The sequence below is a fragment of the Syzygium oleosum genome, unplaced genomic scaffold (genome assembly GCF_021117445.2).
Source record: "Syzygium oleosum isolate NSW1041296 unplaced genomic scaffold, Sole_v2.1 Sole_v2.06, whole genome shotgun sequence".
Taxonomy (NCBI): Eukaryota; Viridiplantae; Streptophyta; class Magnoliopsida; order Myrtales; family Myrtaceae; genus Syzygium; species Syzygium oleosum.
In genome coordinates, this window is record NW_026607490.1 from 12,271,856 (window position 1) to 12,293,670 (window position 21,815).

A 21,815-nucleotide genomic window follows, 5' to 3' on the forward strand; every position below is an offset into this window, starting at 1 on the left:
GTCACCAAGTGAAGGATTGCCCAAATCGACAAGTTAGGTCGCCATTTCAGCCGCAACAACCTCGGATGGGGAATCAGGCTGGAACTGCTCCGCAGAATAATCAGAACCAACCCCCAGCAAAAGGAAGAATCTATGCTATGGCTCGCAAAGAGGCGAAGGATGCACTTGGCGTGGTCATAGGTATGGTCTCTTTATGTGATCATGCTGCTTATGTCTTGTTTGATCCGGTAGCATCGCATTCATTTGTGTCAGAGCAATTTGTTAGATTGACTGGGATCGAACCGAAACCGTTAGAAGTAATGTTGCATGTTGCTACCCCTCTAAAGGATAAAATGCTAATCTCAGTAGGATGTTCGAACTGTAAGATAGTCATTGGTGGTAAAAAGGAATTAATTGATTTGGTTGTATTGGCTATGTTTGATTTTGACGTCATTGTTGATATGGATTGGCTAGTAATACAAAGGGCTGTGATGGACTGTAGTAGTAGGGTGATCCAATTTAATCCTGTTGATCATCCTCGATATGAGTTTGTGGAAAACCGAGGAGGAACCTCAATCCCTTGGATTTCGTCGCTTGAGGTGACTAAGCTGTTGGATGAAGGATGCCAAGGTTACTTAGCGACTGTATTTGACTCATTGGCTGAGGAGCCAAGGCTAAAGGACATAGCCGAGGTGTGTAACTTTCCCGATGTCTTTCCTAAGGAATTGCCGGGACTGCCACCTGAAAGGGAAGTGGAGTTTGTAATTTAGTTGGCCCCTGGGACGGAGCCAATCTCTAAAGCGCCCTACAGAATGGCCTTATCAGAATTGAAGGAGTTGAAAGTTCAGATGCAAGAGCTGCTAGACAAGGGATTCATTCGTCCAAGTGCGTCACCGTGGGGAACACTAGTGTTGTTCGTTAGAAAGAAAGATGATTCGTTGCGTTTGTGCATCGACTATCGGCAGTTGAACCAAGTGACCATCAAGAACAAGTATCCATTACCAAGAATAGATAACTTGTTCGATCAACTGCAAGGGGCTTTGGTATTCTCCAAGATAGACTTAAGAACGGGCTACCATCAGTTAAGGATTAAAAAGGAGAATATACCGAAGACGGCATTTCGTACAAGATATGGACATTACGAGTTTACGGTTATGCCGTTCGGATTGACTAATGCCCCAGCTGCTTTTATGGATTTGATGAATCGGATATTCAAGGAATTCTTGGATTTATTCGTTATAGTATTCATCGACGACATATTGATATACTCGAAAAGTCCCGAGGAGCATGAGCAACATTTAAGAATGGTTCTACGGACCTTAAGAGAACATGCACTCTATGCCAAGTTTAGTAAGTGCGAGTTCTGACTCAATCGGGTAAAGTTTCTTGGACATGTGATCTCTGGGGATGGAATCTCAGTGGATCCAACTGAGATTGAGGCGGTTACGAATTGGCCGAGACCTACGACAGTGGCAGAAGTTCGAAGTTTCCTAGGACTAGCTGGCTATTATAGAAGATTCGTGGAAAGGTTCTCCGTGATAGCCACTCCTTTGACTCACTTACTAAAGAAGGAAACAAAGTTCGAATGGACGGATAAGTGTGAGAGAAGTTTCCAAGAGCTTAAGCATAAGCTGACTACTACACCAGTATTGATAATACCCTCAGGTCTTGGAGGATACGAAATTTACAGTGATGCATCGCTGAAGGGATTAGGATGTGTTTTAATGCAGTATGGAAGAGTTGTTGCATACGCATCGCGACAGTTGAGACCTCACGAGATGAACTACCCGACACATGATTTGGAACTTGCGGCCATCATCTTTGCACTTAAAATTTGAAGGCATTATTTATGTGGAGAAAAGTTTCAAAATTACACGGATCATCAGAGTTTGAAATATTTGTTTTCTCAGAAAGAATTGAATATGAGACAACGCCGATAGATGGAATTTCTAAACGATTACAACTGCGACATCTTATACCACCCGGGAAAGGCTAACAAAGTAGCGGATGCACTTAGTCGGAAATCGAGCATTGCGCAATTGATGATTAAAGAGTGGACTTTACTCGAAGGAGTACGAGATTCTGAATTTAAGTTTGAGGTAGGTCACCTCTCAAGCTTGTTAGTCACTTTAAGGATTGAACCGGAGATTTAGGCTAAAATTAAGGCATTACAATTTACGGACCCCGACATTCAAAAGATTCTACAATTGGATATGACCAAGAGAAAATCAGACTTTCATGTATCCGAGGACGGGATCTTAAAGTTTCGTGGACGATTATATGTACCCAATGACGCAGAGCTTAAGGACGAAATCTTGGTAGAAGCTCATCGTAGTAATTACAGTATTCATCCGGGTAACACAAAAATGTATCAGAACTTGCGTCAACATTACTAGTGGAACGGAATGAAAGTAGATGTAGCCAAGCACGTGGCAAAGTGCTTGACGTGCCAGCAAGTGAAAGCACAGCATTGTAAGCCTGGTGGATTGTTAAGACTTTTGGAAATTCCAGAGTGGAAATGGGAGCATGTTACCATGGACTTCGTTATGGGTCTACCGAGGAGCCAGAGAGGCCACGATTCAATTTGGGTTGTAGTCGACAGGTTGACTAAATCGGCGCATTTTCTGGCAGTGCGAAAGGATTTCGCAATGGATAGGCATGCTGAACTGTATATGCGATAAATTGTCCGTCTTCATGGAGTACCGGTAACTATTACGTCGGACAGAGACCCTAAGTTTACCGCAACCTTTTGGAAAAGTCTTCAGATGGCTATAGGGACGAAGTTACAGTATAGTATGGCCTATCATCCGCAGACAAATGGTCAATTTGAAAGTACGATTCAGACACTCGATGACATATTACGAGCTTGTGTGATAGATTTTAAAGGTGGATGGGAAGAACAGTTACATTTAGTTGAGTTCGCCTACAATAACAGTTATCAGCAAAGTATCAGAATGGCACCATTTAAAGCGTTGTATGGCAGAGCGTGCAGGACACCAGTTTGTTGGGATGAAGTTGGTGAAAGGAGTATTACGGGTCCAGAATTGGTAGAATAGTCAGTCGAGGCAGTTAAGGTCATTCGAGAAAGACTGAAAACTGCTCAAAGTCGTCAGAAAAGTTATGCAGATAAACGGCGTAGACCGTTGGAGTTTCAAGAAGGAGATCATGTTTTCCTCAAGGTATCACCAATGCGAGGAACATCTCGGTTTGGTAAGAAAGGGAAGTTAAGCCCGAGGTACGTAGGCTCATTTGAGATATTGGAAAGAATTGGAATTTTAGCCTATCGACTTGCTTTGCCGCCGAATTTATCTTAGATTCATAATGTATTCCACATGTCCATGCTAAGGAAGTATGAACCAGATCCGACCCACGTGTTGAATTTCGACGAAATAGACGTGGACGACAAGGTTTCGTACGTGGAAAAGCCTATCCGGATAGAAGACAGAAAAGAACAAGTTGTACGGAATAAGACAATCCCGTTGGTCAAAGTAGTCTGGCAACATCATGGAACGGAAGGAGCCACGTAGGAAAGTGAAGAAATCATGAGGCGTCAGCACCCCCATTTGTTTGAATAGTTTGGGTTTGGTTGTAAATTTCGAGGACGAAATTTCTGTAAGGGGGAAGAGTTGTGACATTCTGAATTTTGATCCACTTTCGGGATTTATGAAATGATATTATCATCAATGCACTTTCTGTTATATCTCATTCGGAATTGGCCATTCTTGAGAATATTAACCATTAGGGAATGACTAGTTAGGATTTCAGTACGCACGACCCAAAAACTCGAACCTGGATCGATACTTCGACCATAAGGATTGACGAGGGGATATTTTGGGCCATTATAGGCTGATCCAAGAATAATTATGGAACAATTTAACAATGTTATACAATTGAATCACGGGTGATTCCGTTTAATCGTTGTATGCATTCCGAACGTTCCAAAATCAATTTCTAACGATCGTGTCATTCGGAACTAATGATTGACCCTCGTAATTACATGACAACCGAAGTCACCATGGCTCGAGTAAACTTAAACGTGGATTGATATCAAATCAATCACGGGTTGACACGCGTAAACCCTAAAAGCCGCCCGTTAGTTTGAGATACACGAAAGTCGCGTTTGATCGATTTTAGCCACGAATTGGAATCTGAACTTGGGTATCGAACTTTCAAGGATATCAAAATTATTATATTGGATGACGCCGCGTTAAGCTCGCTTTATTATCGGTTTGCTCAGAAATTCGCGAAAAAGGGAAATTTGGCTTGGAAATTGGAAAAGACGATTTTACCCCTGTGTGTTCTAGAGTTTAATTGTTGAGTGGAAGGACATGTTGGTCTTTTTCCCCTAGTGGCCGAAAATCCTCTTGGACAACTTTGCCCTTGCCCTTTTTGGTTATTTACATAATTGCCCTTCTAGAAATCTTTTTGCAAGATTTAATCTTGGCCTTTGGATGGAACTTGGAGAGCAAGACTTGATCCTAGCCTTTAGATCTTTGCTTGGGCATCAAGAACACATATCAACCCTTGATCTTAATTGAAGTTTCAGCCCTCTTTCTCTCTCTCCTCACTTCCCCCTTGCTCTTTCTCTCTCTTCATTTTCTTTCTCTCTCCCTCCCCATTGGCCGAGACTCACTCACCACCGCCGTCCACCACCCTTGCACCTCACGCCACCACCTCTGGACCGCCGTGGACCACCGTGAGCCAGCCCCCAAGCCGCCGATCACGCCCGGATCAGCCGCCGTTCGCCGGAACGCCGTTTGGCCGCCGCCGTTCGCCGGAAATTCCAGATCTGGCCGTGACTGGTGCTGCTGATTTTGGCTTAGTTTCTAGCTTAAATTAGTGGTAAGTAACTCCCTAAACCTTGATTAGGTTAGTAGGTTACCAATGGATAGTGTTTAGGGGTTGCTAGGGTAATTTAGGGGTTATTTTAGGGGTTAATTTAGGGGTTATGGTAGATGCTGAATTGAGAATTTGTTGGTGGCTGGATTTGATGATTATATGGCTGATTTGAATGTTAAGATAGGTAGATTATGTGATTTGAGCTTGAGCATATGTTTAATGTTGCTAATTGTGCTTAATTTGGCTAATTATGATTGTTTATTGGTTGTTTTAATTAAATTCTTGGGTTAGTCTTGTGGCTGCAATAATCATGTGGTAGAGGCTGAATTGGATGATTTGGACATTGATCATATGGCCCCAATTGATTCTAGATTGGTTAATGTTAATTTTGGGGCTTAATTAACATGATTATGTGCTAATTTTGATCGTACGGTTTAAATTAAATTAGGATGTGATGTAATTGATTATATGGCTTATTAGAGATTTGAAGTTGATAGTGTAGCTTTGATTGACCATCGCATGGCTAATTAGTCGATTACGTGCCGATTAAATGTTTAATGAAGATCGTGTGGTGGATTAGTTGTTTAATGCCGATCGCATGGTTAAAGTGTTTAATTGTATGGTTAATTTATTTAATCATGGCTGAGTAGTTGACTATGGCTTGGTCGTGTGGTTGGAATGATAATTTCGTGGCCTAGAACGAAGATCGTATGGTTGAAATTGACGTTTAAAAGAAAACGAGTGCAATTCATGGCATATTTATTCGTAGTAAATTGCACGTCATAAACACTTGCATTGGCTAATTAAGGAAGATTAAAATTGGCAATGCGTGGTTGTTTACGTGTATGGCCATGATGAGTTCCATCTAAGACTAGTTTTAGACGATGCCCGGCGGTAGTTCGGATGCTATCTAGTACCCGACTTGTCGGGGGGGTTCGATCCCAGACATTGCCGATCGCGGTGGAGGCTGGATCGATGCTCCTAAATGGAATGCCGTCCGGTACCCGACTTGTCGGGGGGGAGGGGTTCGATCCCGGACGTTGCCACGCCCAAAGTAGTGGGGTGATGCCTGGCTATGCCGGAAGACCGGCGGGAGTTCAGTGTGACCTATGGTGGGTCGTTAATAATCTGGACAACTTCGAGTGTTATGTGCATATGACATGCTTTGAGCTTGATTATGGGATAAAATCGTGAGGCACGGTATGGGACGGGCCGAAGTGATTTCATCTGATAATCGAGACTCGTGTGAATGATTGAGTATGTTTGGATTATTATTATTGCTATTATGCATATTGATAGTAAGCCATGATTGTGATGCAATTCGAGACTTTGTATAGTATGTGGTACCATTGTTCGTTTGATAGGAACTTACCCTATTGGTTAGAATTACATGATTAGGGTGCCGGAGGTACGTATTGCCCTAGTCGAGACTTAGGCAGTTTACTTATTGAGATTTTATCTCATTCCCCATTGTTAAACATTCAGTCCCTCGACCTTGATTATGACTGAGCCTCCGCTACGTTTCGGGGTACCAATGGAAACGGAGCATTGGGTGACTGAGTACCCAGTTGGTGAGGATGGAGCACCGCCAGGATGCTGTGGAGGTTTTTGATAGGGTTAGAAATCCCTATCTTTTTGGAGCCCCTCTTTTGAATAGAGTAGTGGATCAGATCGACTACCCTATCCCTTTTTGAGTATGCGTGGTCTGAGTTTGTGGCCTTTAGGAAGGCTTGTATATGTTATCGCTGTATGTGACGTTAAGTTTATAAAATGGTTTGTTGGTTTGTTTAAATTCTTTCTCTCTATTATCCCATTTGAATGTGTGTTGAATGGAGTGTTCGTTTGGCTTCCGCGTATATTCTCTTATTCGATGGTAACGGGTCGGCGACGAATCCTAGGAGTCGCATTCTTAACGACCGCGGCGGGATGTTACGTGTTCGTAGGGTACGGGGCGTGACAATTTGTGCCCAGAATAAAAAAATTTAACAAACGGATTTCTGTTCCAAAACTGAAATTTCACTGTTTGGCTAGTTGCCAAATTTCACTATTTGGCTAGTTGCCAAACAGGCCCTAAGCAAACATGGGAGTTATCACCTACTCTCAAGAGTTCACATCTACTGTCGCTCCGTCGAGGATGTTCAACAGTTTGGCCCTTGACTCACATGTCATTACCAAGATTGTCCCCGAGGGCATCAAGAGCGTAGAGTTCATCAAGGGAAATGGTGGAGTTGGTAGCATTGAGCACACCAACTTCGGCGAAAGTAAGTTGGATCGTATATGTATTATTGTGCCGAGTTCATTTATAACATATAGGCCTTAGAATTAAACCATTTGCTTTCATGAATTTGTGTAATAGGTGCCCATATGAAGTACACCAAGCACAAGATCGATGTTCTTGATGCGGAGAACTTCTACTACAAATACTTTGTGTTGAGATACACGTGTGAGTTGTATTATAGAAGTTACACATCGGAGAATTGGTGTGGTGTGGAGCAATTGATATATCCAAGTTAGCTCATAACTCATTGGCTTAAACTTTTGAGTAAATGTGGATCCAATTGGATATATTGAGGGGCTCGGACTTGAGCTCCCTCTTACCGATCTCCCCAGGTGAAGGCATAGGGCTTCTGCTGTATACTCCCAACAAATTGTATCAGAGTCGATGGTTGATTAGTATCCCACTCCCAATGTATTTTGCGGTTTTCGGGTGGTGGGGGTTGTGGTGTAGAAGCGCGGTCCCGATGGTAGTTTTCATGGTTCGGTCTGGAGAAAGAGACTAGGGATGAACTAGGGTGTTGATGAAGATTCAAGCTCTAGATGTTGATGAAGATTCAAGCTGAGATATAAGTTGGTGCAGAAGGATACATGAATTAAGGGGGAGCAGACCTAATATTAAGCTCACGCATGAGGGGGAGATTGTGTGAGATACATGCGTGAGTTATGTTAGAGAAGTCCCACATCGGAGAATTGGTGTGGTGTGGAACAGTTAATATATCCAAGTTGGCCCATAACTTATCGGACTAAGCTTTTACGAGGTGAAGTTTGTCGCATTGGATAACGGCAGATGTGCCTGCAAGATGATCAGTGAGTACCATTGTTGTTTGTGCTTAAATGGCATTTTCAAAAAGAGCAATATAAGTTGTTAAAATGGCGAAAATTGTATGACATTTTTTTGCCTTTTTCTTGCACAATTTGAGCTTTTGTGCGGGATGTTTTTCGTGTATTTCTATGTTTCTGAATTGGGTTTGGTGGCAATAAAACTTGAAAGACAAATGAGCAATCCACTAAATGGATTGCACTTGTTTGGATTTTCCCCTAAAAGGTGATCACCCCTTTGTCGTAATCAAGGTTAAGTATCGCTCGACTTATACATGAGTTGCTTCAAATATCCTAAATTTCCATTCATAATTTTCAAGAAATCTCTAACCATGACTAATGAGAAAAATAATTGATATTTGTTAAGCCCACATGACTATGGCTTGTTATTACATGTTGGTTTAGGTGCCCATCGTGGGCCAACCATTCTGGTGCATATAAGTCCTGAGGCTAATTCGAAGAGAAGCTATAAATACATTTCTTAATAGGTCGAGCGTGTTAATGATGCTATTGTACCTCTTCATCCGTAATCACTCTTTTAACCCTAGAGAGAAAGCTTTTAACTACTCAATCAAGATTTTGCATATAAATTCTCTTAGACAAGAGGGCCATTTGGGTTGTGATTGCAACATTTACCAACAAAAAGGCGAAATACCATTCAAATTAAACGAACTAGTCTGATCGACAAAGGTTTGAAGGGTTCTTTGTTAATTTTTGGACAAGAATGTAAATGGTAAGAAATTTAAAGATACGAATGTCGGGAACAATTGTTGCTAGCAATGTAATGGTATTAGAAATATAAAAATGTGCAAACAATAAAAAAAAGATGAACATATTCCGGATTGATTGGTAGTATTTACAAAGGATACACTTTGACTTTTTATAACTTGCAATAGATGATAAACAGTTACCAAGTATTTAAACTCGCACTTCGTGACACCTATTATTTAGCAACACTTATTGACCTACCTCATTTACCGACTCTTCGCTCCTACACTCGGCCACTTTCCGCCAACATCTCCATCGACTAACCAGGACGTCTTCTTATAAACCGCTTCTACATTATTAGCTACAATTACCATCTTAACAGGCTTTTTTATCGATCAAACTGCCGACCAAACACTGAGGCATTTTTTGGGGTTAACACAACCGCAATGACGAGAGAGTCCACAAGAATGATGGTTTGGAGACTCAAAGTCGATTGTAATTCAATTGGACAAGTCATTAAAAAAAAAGGGTAAAAGTCATAAAAAATTTCAAACTATGCCCACAATGACATATTTACCATATATAATCTTTTTCTTGTGACATAAAAAATCTCAAACTTGTACTTACGTAATACATTCACCAAAACAATTCTCAAGGTTTCGTAACACTTTTTCAGCCAAAACAAAGTCGTTTTTATTTCACTTAAGTCACGTGGGCGACATATCAATATTATTTGCTTTCTAGTGTCTATGTAAACATATTTTTAACGGTTCTCATTAACATAACTTTGATGGAGGGTAAATGTGTCACACAGATACAAGTTTGAGATTTTGGTATCATAGAAAAAAAGTTTAGAGTAAATGTGTCACAGTGGACATAGTTTAGGGTTTTTGGTGGCTTTTACCCTTTAAAAAAAGAAATCGATCAACTTTATATTTTTCTTTTATAAATATAATTGTGCATTGAAGGTTGTATTGTTTCCTCACGCTTGCTTCTTACTATTATTTTAATGTTTTATACTCGAATGCTTATTTTTGTACATTTGCATATAAATAAAATGTACGTTTTATTTTCATGACAATTAGTAGTATTATTTAAATATTGAAAAATGTCCCGAACCTCATCCACGTTGCGGGGGTTGCACTGAAAAATATCCCGAACCTCATCCGCGTTGTGGGAGTTGCACGTTCATCCAAGGTGCCCCCTCTCCTTAACGAGAAAATATTCAGTGGTTTGCAAGCGCCATGTCACTAGTTGACGTAGCATGTATTTTTTTAAATAGAACCACTTACAATTGACACTTGTCTTAAATAAAAAAAACTAAAAAATCTGTCTTTTTTTTTATCTCTCTCTCTTTCTCCTCCATTTAGCCACCGCCTTGCCTGAGCTTCGCACTTCCCTTGGCTGTTGCCACCGGCGCCATGTCCAGGCCTGCCGCCGCCTCCATCGTCTTCGTGGTAAGCTCCATCTTCCCGAGCATGACCTCTATTACGTTGTTTTTCTTTTGGCATTTTGATTTCGTAGTGCTGCCCATCATGGTGGCTCGTCCGTGGCATCTCGACCTCACCGTCAAGACTCGGGGCCATTGATGAGCCACCGTCGTAAAATCTGAAGGCATGGCCACATATATGGAAGTTCGGCTTTGTTTGTGGTCTTACATCGTGGATTTTGTGGTTGACTTTGTCAAAAGTCGTAGCCAAATCTGGAAGTTTTTGGCTCTGTCTTGTATCACAGTCTCTGCAGTCGGCTCCGTCAAAAGTCGCGGTCATCACGGCGGCCTCCGTCAAGCCGAGCCATTCCCCCTATTTTTTCGTCAAGTTCGCAATCTCCGTTGGGATCATCCAGGCTAGATCAGGAGGCATGAGGTTGGTGCGACAACAAAGGCAGAGGGAGAAAACTTGCGCTGGGCGCAGAGGTTACGGCGTGGCGGTGAGCGTTGAGGATGGAGGTTGCTGTGGCTTGTGCGGTGGAGACAGCCGAGCCGGATTCTCAAGTGGTTGGGCAAACTGTGGTTGGATGGAGGAGCGGGAGGTGGCTAGATGAAGGAAGAAGACAGATGAAAATAAGATTTTTACTATTTTTTTTATTTGAGACACGTATCAAATAATAAGTGATTTATTTAGGAAAATGCTTGCCGCGTTGGCTAGTGACGCGGTGCTCGCAAGCCATTGAATATTTTTTCCTCTACTCTTATTTAGTTTTTTTTTAAAATTTTTTGTTTTCTCCAATTTTTTTCTCTTTTGTATTTATTTTTTAAATATTTGATATATTTTCTGATGTGGCCCCGCGTAGTTAACAAGTATTAAAAAATTACCATGACGGATTATTGTGTGCAATATCATTGAACCGGATCGTATTCGTGACCTCTTCAGAAGGACCAAACTGATGTAGATAAAAAAACATTTAGAAATTCACTGCATAATTCAAATATTTAGGATTTGGTTGCATATTTGGCACAACTTTTAGGACAATTGGTGCAATTTTCCCATTTATATGTGGCGAAAGATTTAAATTTCTTTGGGTAAAAACAAGTCAAATTGTGTGCAATGCAAAGATTTATTAAGTGAAATCAATCTAGACACGCCTTGAAAACTCACATTTCTCATCCACCCCAATATTTAATGCTATGATGTGGAAGATTGCATTTCATCAGTTTCCATAGTTTGGATTCTGGTTGTACCACAATGCATATCACATAGAAACATCTTTTTAATGCAATAATAGACAAATAATGTCATAGCCGGGGAATTTTATATGGACATTTCCAATTATTCCAAGAGTGACTTGAGAATGTAGTAGTTAACATGATTGGATGTCCAGAGAATCTTAAATGCTGAACTTGAACATTTATTTAATGGAGTAATAATGTATAGAAGAATATATTGTCGGCATGATAAATAATTTCTATGAACTTGATATCTCTATTTATATACACCAATTTAGATTGTACTGCTGCGCCCACCATATCGGTGAACCCGACACGAACAAAGAATTGTAGTCCTTCATGTTTCATCTGTAGAGAACTTGTCCGTTCCATTGATCTTCTAGATTAGTGGTGGCTCTGCCCCAGTGAGAAAGGAAGAAAGGCTTAAAGCAACGCTGATCAGTCCAATTTGGAGTGCTTCGAACTTTGAATGCTTATGGACCGCCAAACAAACTTGCCTATAAATACCAAGTGCTTCTCTTCATCGGCTTCATCAGCTCAAGCCTTCTTCAATAGCATTCACACCAAATCCTTCTACTACCTTCTCGAGTTCATTTCTCTTTGATTCTTACAAGGCAAAATGGGAGTCATCACCTACTCTCAAGAGTTCACATCTGCTGTTGCTCCAACGAAGATGTTCAAGGCTTTGGTCCTTGACTCACACAATGTCACTCCCAAGATTGTCCCCGGGAGCATCAAGAGCGTCGAGTTCATTGAGGGAGATGGTGGAGTTGGTAGCATTAAGCAAACTAACTTCAGCGAAAGTAAGTGGGATCACCACGTTGCTTTACCATGTCAAGTTGATCTATAGTATATAGAACTTAGAATTAAACGATCTACTTTCATGAATTTGTGGAATAGGTTCCCATATCAAGTACACCAAGCACAAGATCAATGCTCTTGATGTGGAGAACTTTTACTGCAAATACACTTTGATCGAAAGTGATATCAAGTTCGAAAAAATCGATTTTGTCGTCTACGAGGTGAAATTTGTCGCGTTAGATAACGGTGGATGTATTTGCAAGATGACCGGTGAGTATCATTCCAAAGATAGTGCTGAGCTCAAAGAAGATGGTATCAAGCAGGGTAAGGACAAAGCTATGGGACTATACAAGACCGTTGAGGAGTACCTTTTGGCAAACCTTGATGCTTGTGCTTAAATGGCCCTTTCCAAAATTCTATTGAGTGATGTGAGCTGAGTGGTGGAAAATTGGATTGCATTTTCCTTTCCTTTTTCTTGCTCCATTGGAGCTTTTGCGAGGAATGTTTTTCATGTACTTTTATGTTTCCAAAGGGTCAGCACGTTGTGTGTGAGGTCATTTCACAATAAAACTTGAAAGACAATTGAGCGATCCATTAAATTAGATTGCATTTGCTTGGATTTTCCCCTAAAAGATGATCACCCCTTTGTCGTTACCAAGGTTAAATACTGCTCGACTTATACGAGAGTTGCTTCAAATATCCTAAATTTTCCACTTATGATTTTCAAGAAGTCTCTAGCTATGACTGAGGAGACAAATAATTGATATATGTAAGGCCGACGTGATTATGGTTGGTTATAGCATCTTGGTTTGGATGCCCATCGGGGGCCAACCATCCTCGTACATATAAGTCCTTGGGTGTGTTAATGACGCTATTGTCCCTCTTCATAGTCCCACATCAGGTTATTAGTATGGTTCAACTAAATATGCTAATAGGCTCGGAGTTGAATTACTTATTGGTGATCTCCCTAGATTAAAGTATTGGGTTTCTACTCGCACTCCTAACAAATGGTATCATAACGAATGGTTGATTGGTGGCACTTGCAAAGTGTATCGGTGTTTGGTGAATATTTCAAGAAAGGAATCTAACCAATGTGGTTCGAGGGTAGCCTTCATGGTGCGGTCTAATGGAAGAGACTTGTAGTGAAGGTGAGTGTTGTCATATAATAACGGAGTCTCGATTTTAACCTTAATGATTTGATCTGATGGAATGAAAGTGGGTGTTGGAGATTCGAATTGAGACATGTTGGTTCATAAGGATATATGAATTAAGGAGAAGTAGACCCTAACACTGAGCTCGCATGTGAGGGGAAGATTGTTAAAATGCGTGTGTGAATTGTATAAGAAATGTCCCAAATCAGAGAATTCGTATAGCTTGTAATAGTTAATATATCATAATTGACATGTAACTCATTGACTTAAGCTTTTGAGTGAATGTGGGTCCAATTGAATATGTTGACGAATTTAGACTTTGCCTCTCTCTTGGTGATCTCCCACACAAATGTATCAAATTTCTACTAAGCGCTCCCAAAAATACCCTCGATTGCAGCCACACTCAAGAGAAAGTCCATAGAAATGATGATTTAGATATTCAAAAGTCGATGATAATTCAATCCAAACTAGTCACTTCATAAAAAATATCCATAAATTTTGATTTTTTATGTAATTTAATTGTAAATTGAGGGTGGTTTTGTTTCCTCACGCTTCCTACAATTATTCTAATGTATTTTACTTGAAAGCTTATTTGTTTATTTTTCTTTTTTTCTTAATTTTTTTCTTCAAACTTTTTTTTTGTAATATTTGATATATTTTCTAATGTGGTGCCACTTTAGTGCCAACTATGCGATTTTTTTTTTTTAAAATACCACATCGGATTTTGGCATGTCATATTATCAAATTTGACTGCGGCCTTGCAAAAAAGACCAAATTGCTCCCAATAAAAGACATTTAGAATTTGATTGCAAAAATTCAAGTGTTTAGAACTTGATTGTATATATTGACAAATGTTTACTACTGGTGATGCCATTTTCCCAAATTTATATGTTGCGAAAGTTTTTGCTGTTTTGGATAAATAAAAGTCAAATTATGTGCGCCGCAAGATATTGATTAAGTGAAAGTCAATTTTAATAGTTTTAGAATTCTAGTTGTACCTCAGTGCATACTAACATGAAAACTTCTATTGCATAACAATATCATAGCCGCCTAACTTTTAGGTCGATATATCCAATTATGCGTATAGTGACACGAGAATATATTATTAAATGTCTGGAGAATCTTAAATGATGAATTGAACAATTATATATTTGAGTAATCAATATATTATATAGAAGAATACATTGTCGGCATGATAAATAATCTATGAGATTTTATCTGCATGTGAAGTTGATATCTCTATTAATATCGCCAATTTAAATAGTACTCCGCCTGCCAAATCGGTCAACCGGACGTGAACAAAGAATTATAGTCCTTCATGTTTGACCTATAATGAACTTGTCCTTTTCCGTAATGTTCTACAGTCCTGGTCGCTCTGCCCAGGAAAAAGCAAGAAAGGCTTAAAAAGCAAGGCTGATTGGTCCAGTTCGGAGTGCTTTGAATTTTGAATGCTTATGGACTGCTCAACGAGTAACTTGCCTATAAATACCGACTGGTTCTCTTCATCATCTTCATCAGCTCAAGCCTTCTTCAATAGAAAATCCTTCCATTTCCTACTTGAGTTCATCACTCTTTGCTTCTTACAAGGAAAACATGGGCGTCGTCACGTACTCTCAGGAGTTCACATCTGTCGTTGCTCCATCGAGGATGTTCAAGGCTTTGGTCCTTGACTCACACAACGTCATTCCCAAGATTGTCCCATAGGGCATCAAGAGCGTCGAGTTCATCGAGGGAGATAGTGGAGTTAGCAGTATTAAGTTGACCAACTTTGGCGAAAGTAAGTCGGATAACAAATTTTTATCTATCATGTCAAGTTCATTTATAGACCACAAAACTCAGAATTAAGCTTTTCACTTTGTTGAATTCATGTAACAGGTGCTCACATTGAGTGCACGAAGCACAAGATTGATGCTCTAGATGTTGAGAACTTTTACTGCAAATACACTTTGATTGAAAGTGATATCAAGTTCGACAAAATCGACTTCATTGTCTATGAGGTGAAGTTCACATCAGTTGATGGTGGATGCGTCCGCAAGATGACTAGCAACTATCATGTTAAGGAAGGTGGAGATCTCAAGGAAAATGACATCAAGCAGGGTAAAGACAGGGCTATGGGATTGTTCAAGGCTGTTGAAGAGTACCTCTTGGCAAATCCCGATGTTTGTGCTTAAATTGTCTTTTCAAAATCATTTAGAGTGATAATTATTGGAAATTGAGGTGATTTGTTTTGTATGCTTCTTTCTGGCTCTAGCTTGGAGCTTTTGTGTGAGGAATGGCTTTTCTAGTGTCTTTCTATGTTCTAAAGGGTTTGTTGGTTAAGTATAAGGTCATGTCAGAATAAAACTTGAAAGAGCAATGAGCAATTCAATGATTGATGCATTGCCTTGGATTTTTCTCTCAAGTAGATCTCCCTTTGTGATTACTATTCATCAAGTCGAATTTGCATGCGAATTTATTCTATTCTCACATCAGTTGCCAAATTTCCTTCTAGCCCTGAAAGAAAAGTATTATGAACTTCCCTATCCAAATTATGACGCTCAAATATTTCCAATTATGAGACCGTTATTTCACTAACTATAACTTCATTTCCCATCTAATCAAATTTGAGGTTTATTGCGGCTTGAACTTAGAAATTCAACAGAATTGATGCGTACGAGTTGCTTGTGGCTTCCAAAAAGCAAGCATGTGAGCCGAAAGGCAGGCAAAAAGAATTTTGGAGAGCATAAGAAAAACAGAGGACTCTGTTTTGGTGTTACTTGGTCGTGTTGGAGTGTGGTTCATACTCCCCATCGACAGGAAGGCACGGGGGTCCCACTCCCCTGTGAGCGGGCGAGGGTCGCGGGAGTAGCAATCCCGATCTGCTAGAGGGCTTTTTAGTTTGAGTCCAAAAAAGAAAAGTTTTCTAATTCAATTAGGTTTCCTTTTTTGAATAGGTTTCCAAGAAAGAGGTTTCCTATTTTGAATAGATTTCCTACTTAAATGGTTTCCTAATTGGAGTAGGTTTCCTAATTAGAGTAGGTTTATTATTTTGAATCAAACTATTGCCTATATAGAGTCTCTTTCTCTTATAATTAAGAGATGTAACAGAGAGATACGAGTTGTTAATTATAGTGGAATCCTCTGATAGACGTAGCCCTAGTTTAAGGGTGAACCGGGATAAAAACCTTGTGTCTCGATTCTATTTCTCATTTTTTACTCTCGATTTCGTTATGATTGTGCGCTGAATCTTAACATCTGGTATCAGAGCAAGGTTTGAGGTTAGGGTTTCTTGGTGAAGAGAGATCTGAAAAATCGAATCTTGGGAAGATGTTGTCGGCCGGTCAATCACAGATTGAAGTAGAGAAGTTTGGAGGAAAGTGTTTTGAGTTATGGAAATTAAAGATGGAGACTTTGCTCATGGACAGAGATCTATGGCACGTGATCGAAGAAGATAAACCCAAGGAAAAATCCAAGGAGAAGGTAAAGGAGGCCGAGTCCATGTCTGATGAATTGAAGGCGTGGAATAGCAGTGGTCAGAGGACGTGAAGCCTAATTTGGCTATGCCTTGCAGGTAGCGTCCTGGTGAATGTGACCTTTGAGAAGAAGGCGAAGGATCTTTCGATGAAGCTGGAAAATCTTTATCATAGTAAATCGCTCGTGAACAAACTCTTTCTACGAAAGTGACTATACAACCTACGGATGAGAGAAGGTGATTCTTTTTTTGCACACTTAAACGAGTTTGATACTATTTGTGGGCAACTTGTATCGATCGATGTCAATTCGGATGAGGAAGATAAAGTGTGTATTTTGTTGTGTTCATTGCTGAATTCATGGGAACATATAATTATTTCGATTGGCACTGGTATTAGTGCATTATCTTTTGAGGGCGTTGTAGCTGCTCTATTATATGAGGAGATTAGGAGAGATGGTTTTGATAGTGCAATGCAAGAGGCTCTTTTCGTAAGGGGAAGGAATAGTGAACGATCCAATCCAGATTTGGTGGCAGGAATAAATCCAGAAGAAGATCTAAAAGGAGAGATCGATTGAAAATAACGTGTTGGAAGTGCAAAAAGCCTAGACACTTGAAAAAATATTGCAGAAGCAAAAGTATAGGTCCAGATAAATGAGATGAGGCATCATCCTCTAGTACAAAGAAAAATGATGACAACATCAAGGGAGACATGTATCTCGTATGCAATTCATTATAGGGTGACTGCAATGCATGGATAATTGATACTGGAGGGTCTTTTAACTTGACGCCTCATAGAGATTGGTTCTGCTGTTACGAACCATATCAGGAAGGTACAATGCGAATAGGGGATGACACGATGCTTGATATTGTTGGTCGCAGAAAGGTGATGCTGAAGATGAAAGATGGGACAATTAAAAATCTTTCGAATGTGATGCATATTCCTGGTCTTACCAGGAATGTTATTTCTATGGGAACTATGGTAGATGCTGGCATTACCTTTACTAGCGATAAATATTCATGCAAGCTAACCTGTGGATCTATGGTAATCGCCAGAGGCAAACGATATGAAAAATTGTGGAAGTTATTGGAAAGCACGGTAATCAGCGCTGAGAGTTATATCTCAGAACAGGTGGAAGAAGGACTTTCGATGCTATGGCATCGAAGATTGGGTCACATCTGTGAGAAAAGGGCTGATGACCCTTACCTCAAAGAAGATGGTGGATGGTGTGACATCCACGATTTTGGCTAAACGGAATGATTATAGAACTGGCGTGCAGATTATGGGAGAAATCGGCCATGGACCAATCCAACGATAAGTCATGGATTGATCAACCCAATCGGAAGGGTAACCAAGGGTTCAGCCATGGTCTGATCAAAATATCGGCCCTGAAATGATCAAGGGATCGGCAATGAATCAATCAAATGACCATACAAGTGACTCGAGCTATTCGGCCATGGATAGGCTTCTCGACTATAAGGGTTGGTCGTACGACGGTTTTGTACCCTCATGGATCGATGAACGATCATGGATCGATTCTGTGAGGTCTTATTCCGGTTGCAGGTAGTTTCGCACGGTCATGTACTGACTGCGGACGACTATGGATCGATCCATGTGACCATGTATTGGTCATAGAACGATCGGTCCTACACAAGTACATGACAACCGAGGGTCGTTTATGGACCAAGTATGCTTGGCCATGACCGATCATGGACCGACTATGGGACACTTGGACGGGTCACGGATCAGTTGTGGATCCGTCTCGGATTGGTTCAACGACCTCGCCGAATGGGTCATGTACCTAAGCCGTGTGCTAGGCCACATGTCGGGCCATGAGCCGGCTATGTGCTTAACTTGGACACTTCCGTAAGGCCAAAGGCTAGCCCAAGCGCCAACCATGTGCCCATCCAACTTGTGGACGTTGCGGATGAGCCACGCCAGGTCGCACACGGGCCATGCGCTCAGTCTGCACGGGTCATGTGCCCGGTCTGTTCGACTAATGGCCTAGTCCTACGCCCATTCAAGCCTAGAATCGAGAGGACAGGCCTTGCGCCAAGCCATGGATGGGCCATGTGCCCGGTCTGCCAAGCCACGTGCCCGGTCAGTGTCAGCCATTGTGCCCACGCCATGGGCCACTGACCTAGTCATTTAAAATAAGTTTAGCCATGATGTGAAGACTGCATTCCTCCATGATGACTTGGAGGAGAATATTTACGTGAAACAACCAGAAGGGTTTGTGGTCAAAGGAATAGAAGATCTTGTTTGCAAACTAAACAAGTCTTTGTATGGCCTGAATCAATCTCCAAGAATGTGGTACTAGAAGTTTGACTCATATGTCTTGAAGCTTGGCTTTGTCCGTTATGATGCTGATAATTGTGTCTATGCGAAAATGTTAGATGAGGATTTTGTTATCTTAACCTTATATGTTGATGATATGTTGCTAGTTAGAAATAGTTTGAAAATGATTAGCACCATGAAAGGATTGTTGGCAAAACTATTTGAGATGAAAGATCTAGGCCCAAGCAAACTTCATCTTGGGCATGTGGATTAAAAGAGAACTTGAGAATGGGAAATTGTGGCTAAGTCAAAAGAAATATGTTGAAAGTGTGTTGAAAAAGTTCAACATGGCTAACTGTAAAATCGTGAAAACCCCCATGTCAACAAGTTCCAAGTTATCAGCGCTCCAGTGTCCTAAGACTGAAGAGGAAACTAAAGAGATGACAATAGTTCCATATGCAAGCGCAATTGGGAGCTTAATGTATGCCATGGTATGTACTCGTCCAGATATTATTGTTCAAGCAGTGGGAGTATTGAGCAGATATATGTCCAATCCAGGGAAAGAGCATTGGATGGCAGTAAAGCGGGTGCTTTATTACCTTCGCAGTACATATGATCTTGAGCTATGTTATGAAGGCATGAAAAGCTCAAAGGGACAGCAAGCGTTAGAACTAAAGTGTTTTGTGGATGCTGATTGGGGAGGTGACATTGATAGAATAAGGTCAACTAGCGGATATGTTATTTTCTTATTCGGTGGAGCTGTGAGTTGGATGAGTGATATATTAGGAGGCCAGGCCATCATCACATAGTCAGCTTGGCTAGTGCTATCAAAGCAAGTACAACCTTCGGTAGAAAAATTGTGATTCCAGATGAATCGAGATTGGTCTAAAAAAGGCAAGGATCGGAATAATTGCAAATGGTAAGAGGGCACAAACAAAATATGGCTCTCCTAACTATTTTTACATAGGTTCACCTTCTTTTGATTTCTCGCATATTATTATTTCTTTAGAATTTTATTTCTATGTCACATAGGAAAATAGGATGTCTTTGGAGTAATTAAGAGCAGTTATAGCATATACTAATGTCAAGAAAATTTTATAACAAGCTGTATTATCCATTCTTGATTTGAAGGTTCTTACTATCACTCTCCCACTATCAGATCGGGAATGGATAAGGCCGTATATGGAAAATTATCCCTCAACAAAGTTCGGGACAATGCTCTGACAGTTCGACAGCGGTGCATTGAATCAACATGTTTGCCGATATTCAAAGCATAAGTTGAACCTAATAGTTGATAAGCTTGAGCACCGGCAGTCATGATTCTGAGATGACTATCATTCTTAAAAATCCGTGTGAGAAGATTGTCCCTAAGCTTCACGTTTATAAGTGAATTCAAATAGAAAAATAATAACATAAAACTTAATTATCATTTCTCAAAATAATGCATTTATTTCAATGTGCCAAACCGATGGACTTAGCTCTCCCAAAGCAAATCCAATACAACATGCCCCGAAAGAAAAGATTACTGAAAAATCCTCACACAATGTTTTCTAGAAAACAAAAGGTCTAATTAGAATGCACATCAAGCATAAGCATCGGGATTGGCAGAGAGGTACTCCTCGACGACCTTGTACAACCCCATAGCCTTTTCTTTACCTTGTTTAATGTCCTCTTCCTTAAGATCACAAGTGTCGTCACACCATCGAGGCTGTTCAAGGCTATGTTCCTTGACTCCCACCATATCCTACCCAAGATTGTTCCCGAGGGCATCAAGAGCGTTGACTTCATCGAGGGAGACGGCGGAGTTGGTAGCATCAAGCAAACCAACTTCGGTGAAAGTAAGTCAAATCATACTCGTACTTCCACCATGTCAGGTCTATATAGAGATCTCGGAATTAACAATTAACTTCTTTGCTTTAATGAATTTACATAACAGGCTCCCATATTATGTACACAAAGCACAAGATTGATGCTCTCCACTCAAGTAGCTTTTACTGCAAATATACCATGATCAAAAGCGATATAAAGTTCGACAAGATCGACTCTGTTGTGGAAGAAGTGAAATTCATCGCAGCTGGCAGCGGATGTGTCTGCAAGATGACCAGCGAGTACCACGTTCATGAAAGTTGTGAGCTCAAGGAAGAGGACATCAAGAAGGGTAAAGACATAGCCCTGGAACTGTTCAAGGCTGTTGAGGAGTACCTCGTGGCCAACCCCGATGTTTGCGCCTAAATGCTTTTCTCAAGATCCTTTCCGAGCGATGATAGAGTAAAGTGAGTGGAAAGTTTGTATTGTATCTTCTGTTTTCCCTTTGGCTCTGCCTCGGAACTTTTGGGTGAGGAAAGGTTTTTTATCGTGTGTTTTGGCATGTTATAATGGGTTTGAAGGTTCTGGGTAAGGTCATGCCAAACAATAAAAATTGAAGGAGCAATGAGCAATCCGATAAATTATGGATTTTGCCCAAGAAAAGATCTCGCTTTGTGGTCGTGAAGGTGAATTTTCACTTGACCTATAGATGAGTTGCATAAAGAAGAGATGGAGGGCAAAATGAAGCGCAAGGGAAAATTGGGCATTTCATTATACTTTTTTAAAATAAGTGCATTGTAAGTCTTAAAACAAGTCGCGAAAATGCAATTGAGTGCTAAAATTTATAGAGAAGTGCTAAAATAAAAAAGAGATGGAGGGCAGGCGGTCGGCGAGCTGGGCGAGTGGCTGGGCAGGCCGGCGAGCGACCTGGCCGGCTAGTTGGGCGGCTCGGCCAGGCGGGCAGGAGAGCGGCCGGCGAGCTGTGCTGCACGGCGATGAGCGACGGTGGCAGCGACGATGGTGGGGACGGGCAGCCGGGTCGGG

The 21,815-nt window shown here is 40.8% G+C and overlaps 2 protein-coding genes and 1 pseudogene across 3 annotated transcripts in view; all 3 read left to right on the forward strand.

Moving 5' to 3' along the window:
* The window catches only part of LOC115669316 (major allergen Pru ar 1-like), a 70,534-nt gene extending 49,072 nt beyond the window's left edge, over positions 1-21,462 (forward strand). The window contains exon 3 of one of the 2 annotated variants that reach the window (XM_056312043.1): positions 12,188-12,501. In XM_056312043.1, coding sequence (XP_056168018.1) covers positions 12,188-12,486 — 299 coding nt within the window. In that variant the 3' untranslated portion in view covers positions 12,487-12,501. Of the gene's footprint in view, positions 1-12,187; positions 12,502-20,901 lie in introns of those variants that run through there. The other variant, XM_056312044.1, reaches the window with a different exon arrangement.
* Positions 1-21,815, forward strand: part of LOC115668944 (major strawberry allergen Fra a 1-3-like) — a 45,338-nt gene that overhangs the window by 18,306 nt on the left and 5,217 nt on the right. The gene's annotated exons all lie outside the window — the stretch shown is intronic.
* On the forward strand, positions 14,804-15,523 carry LOC130138325 (major strawberry allergen Fra a 1.06-like; annotated as a pseudogene).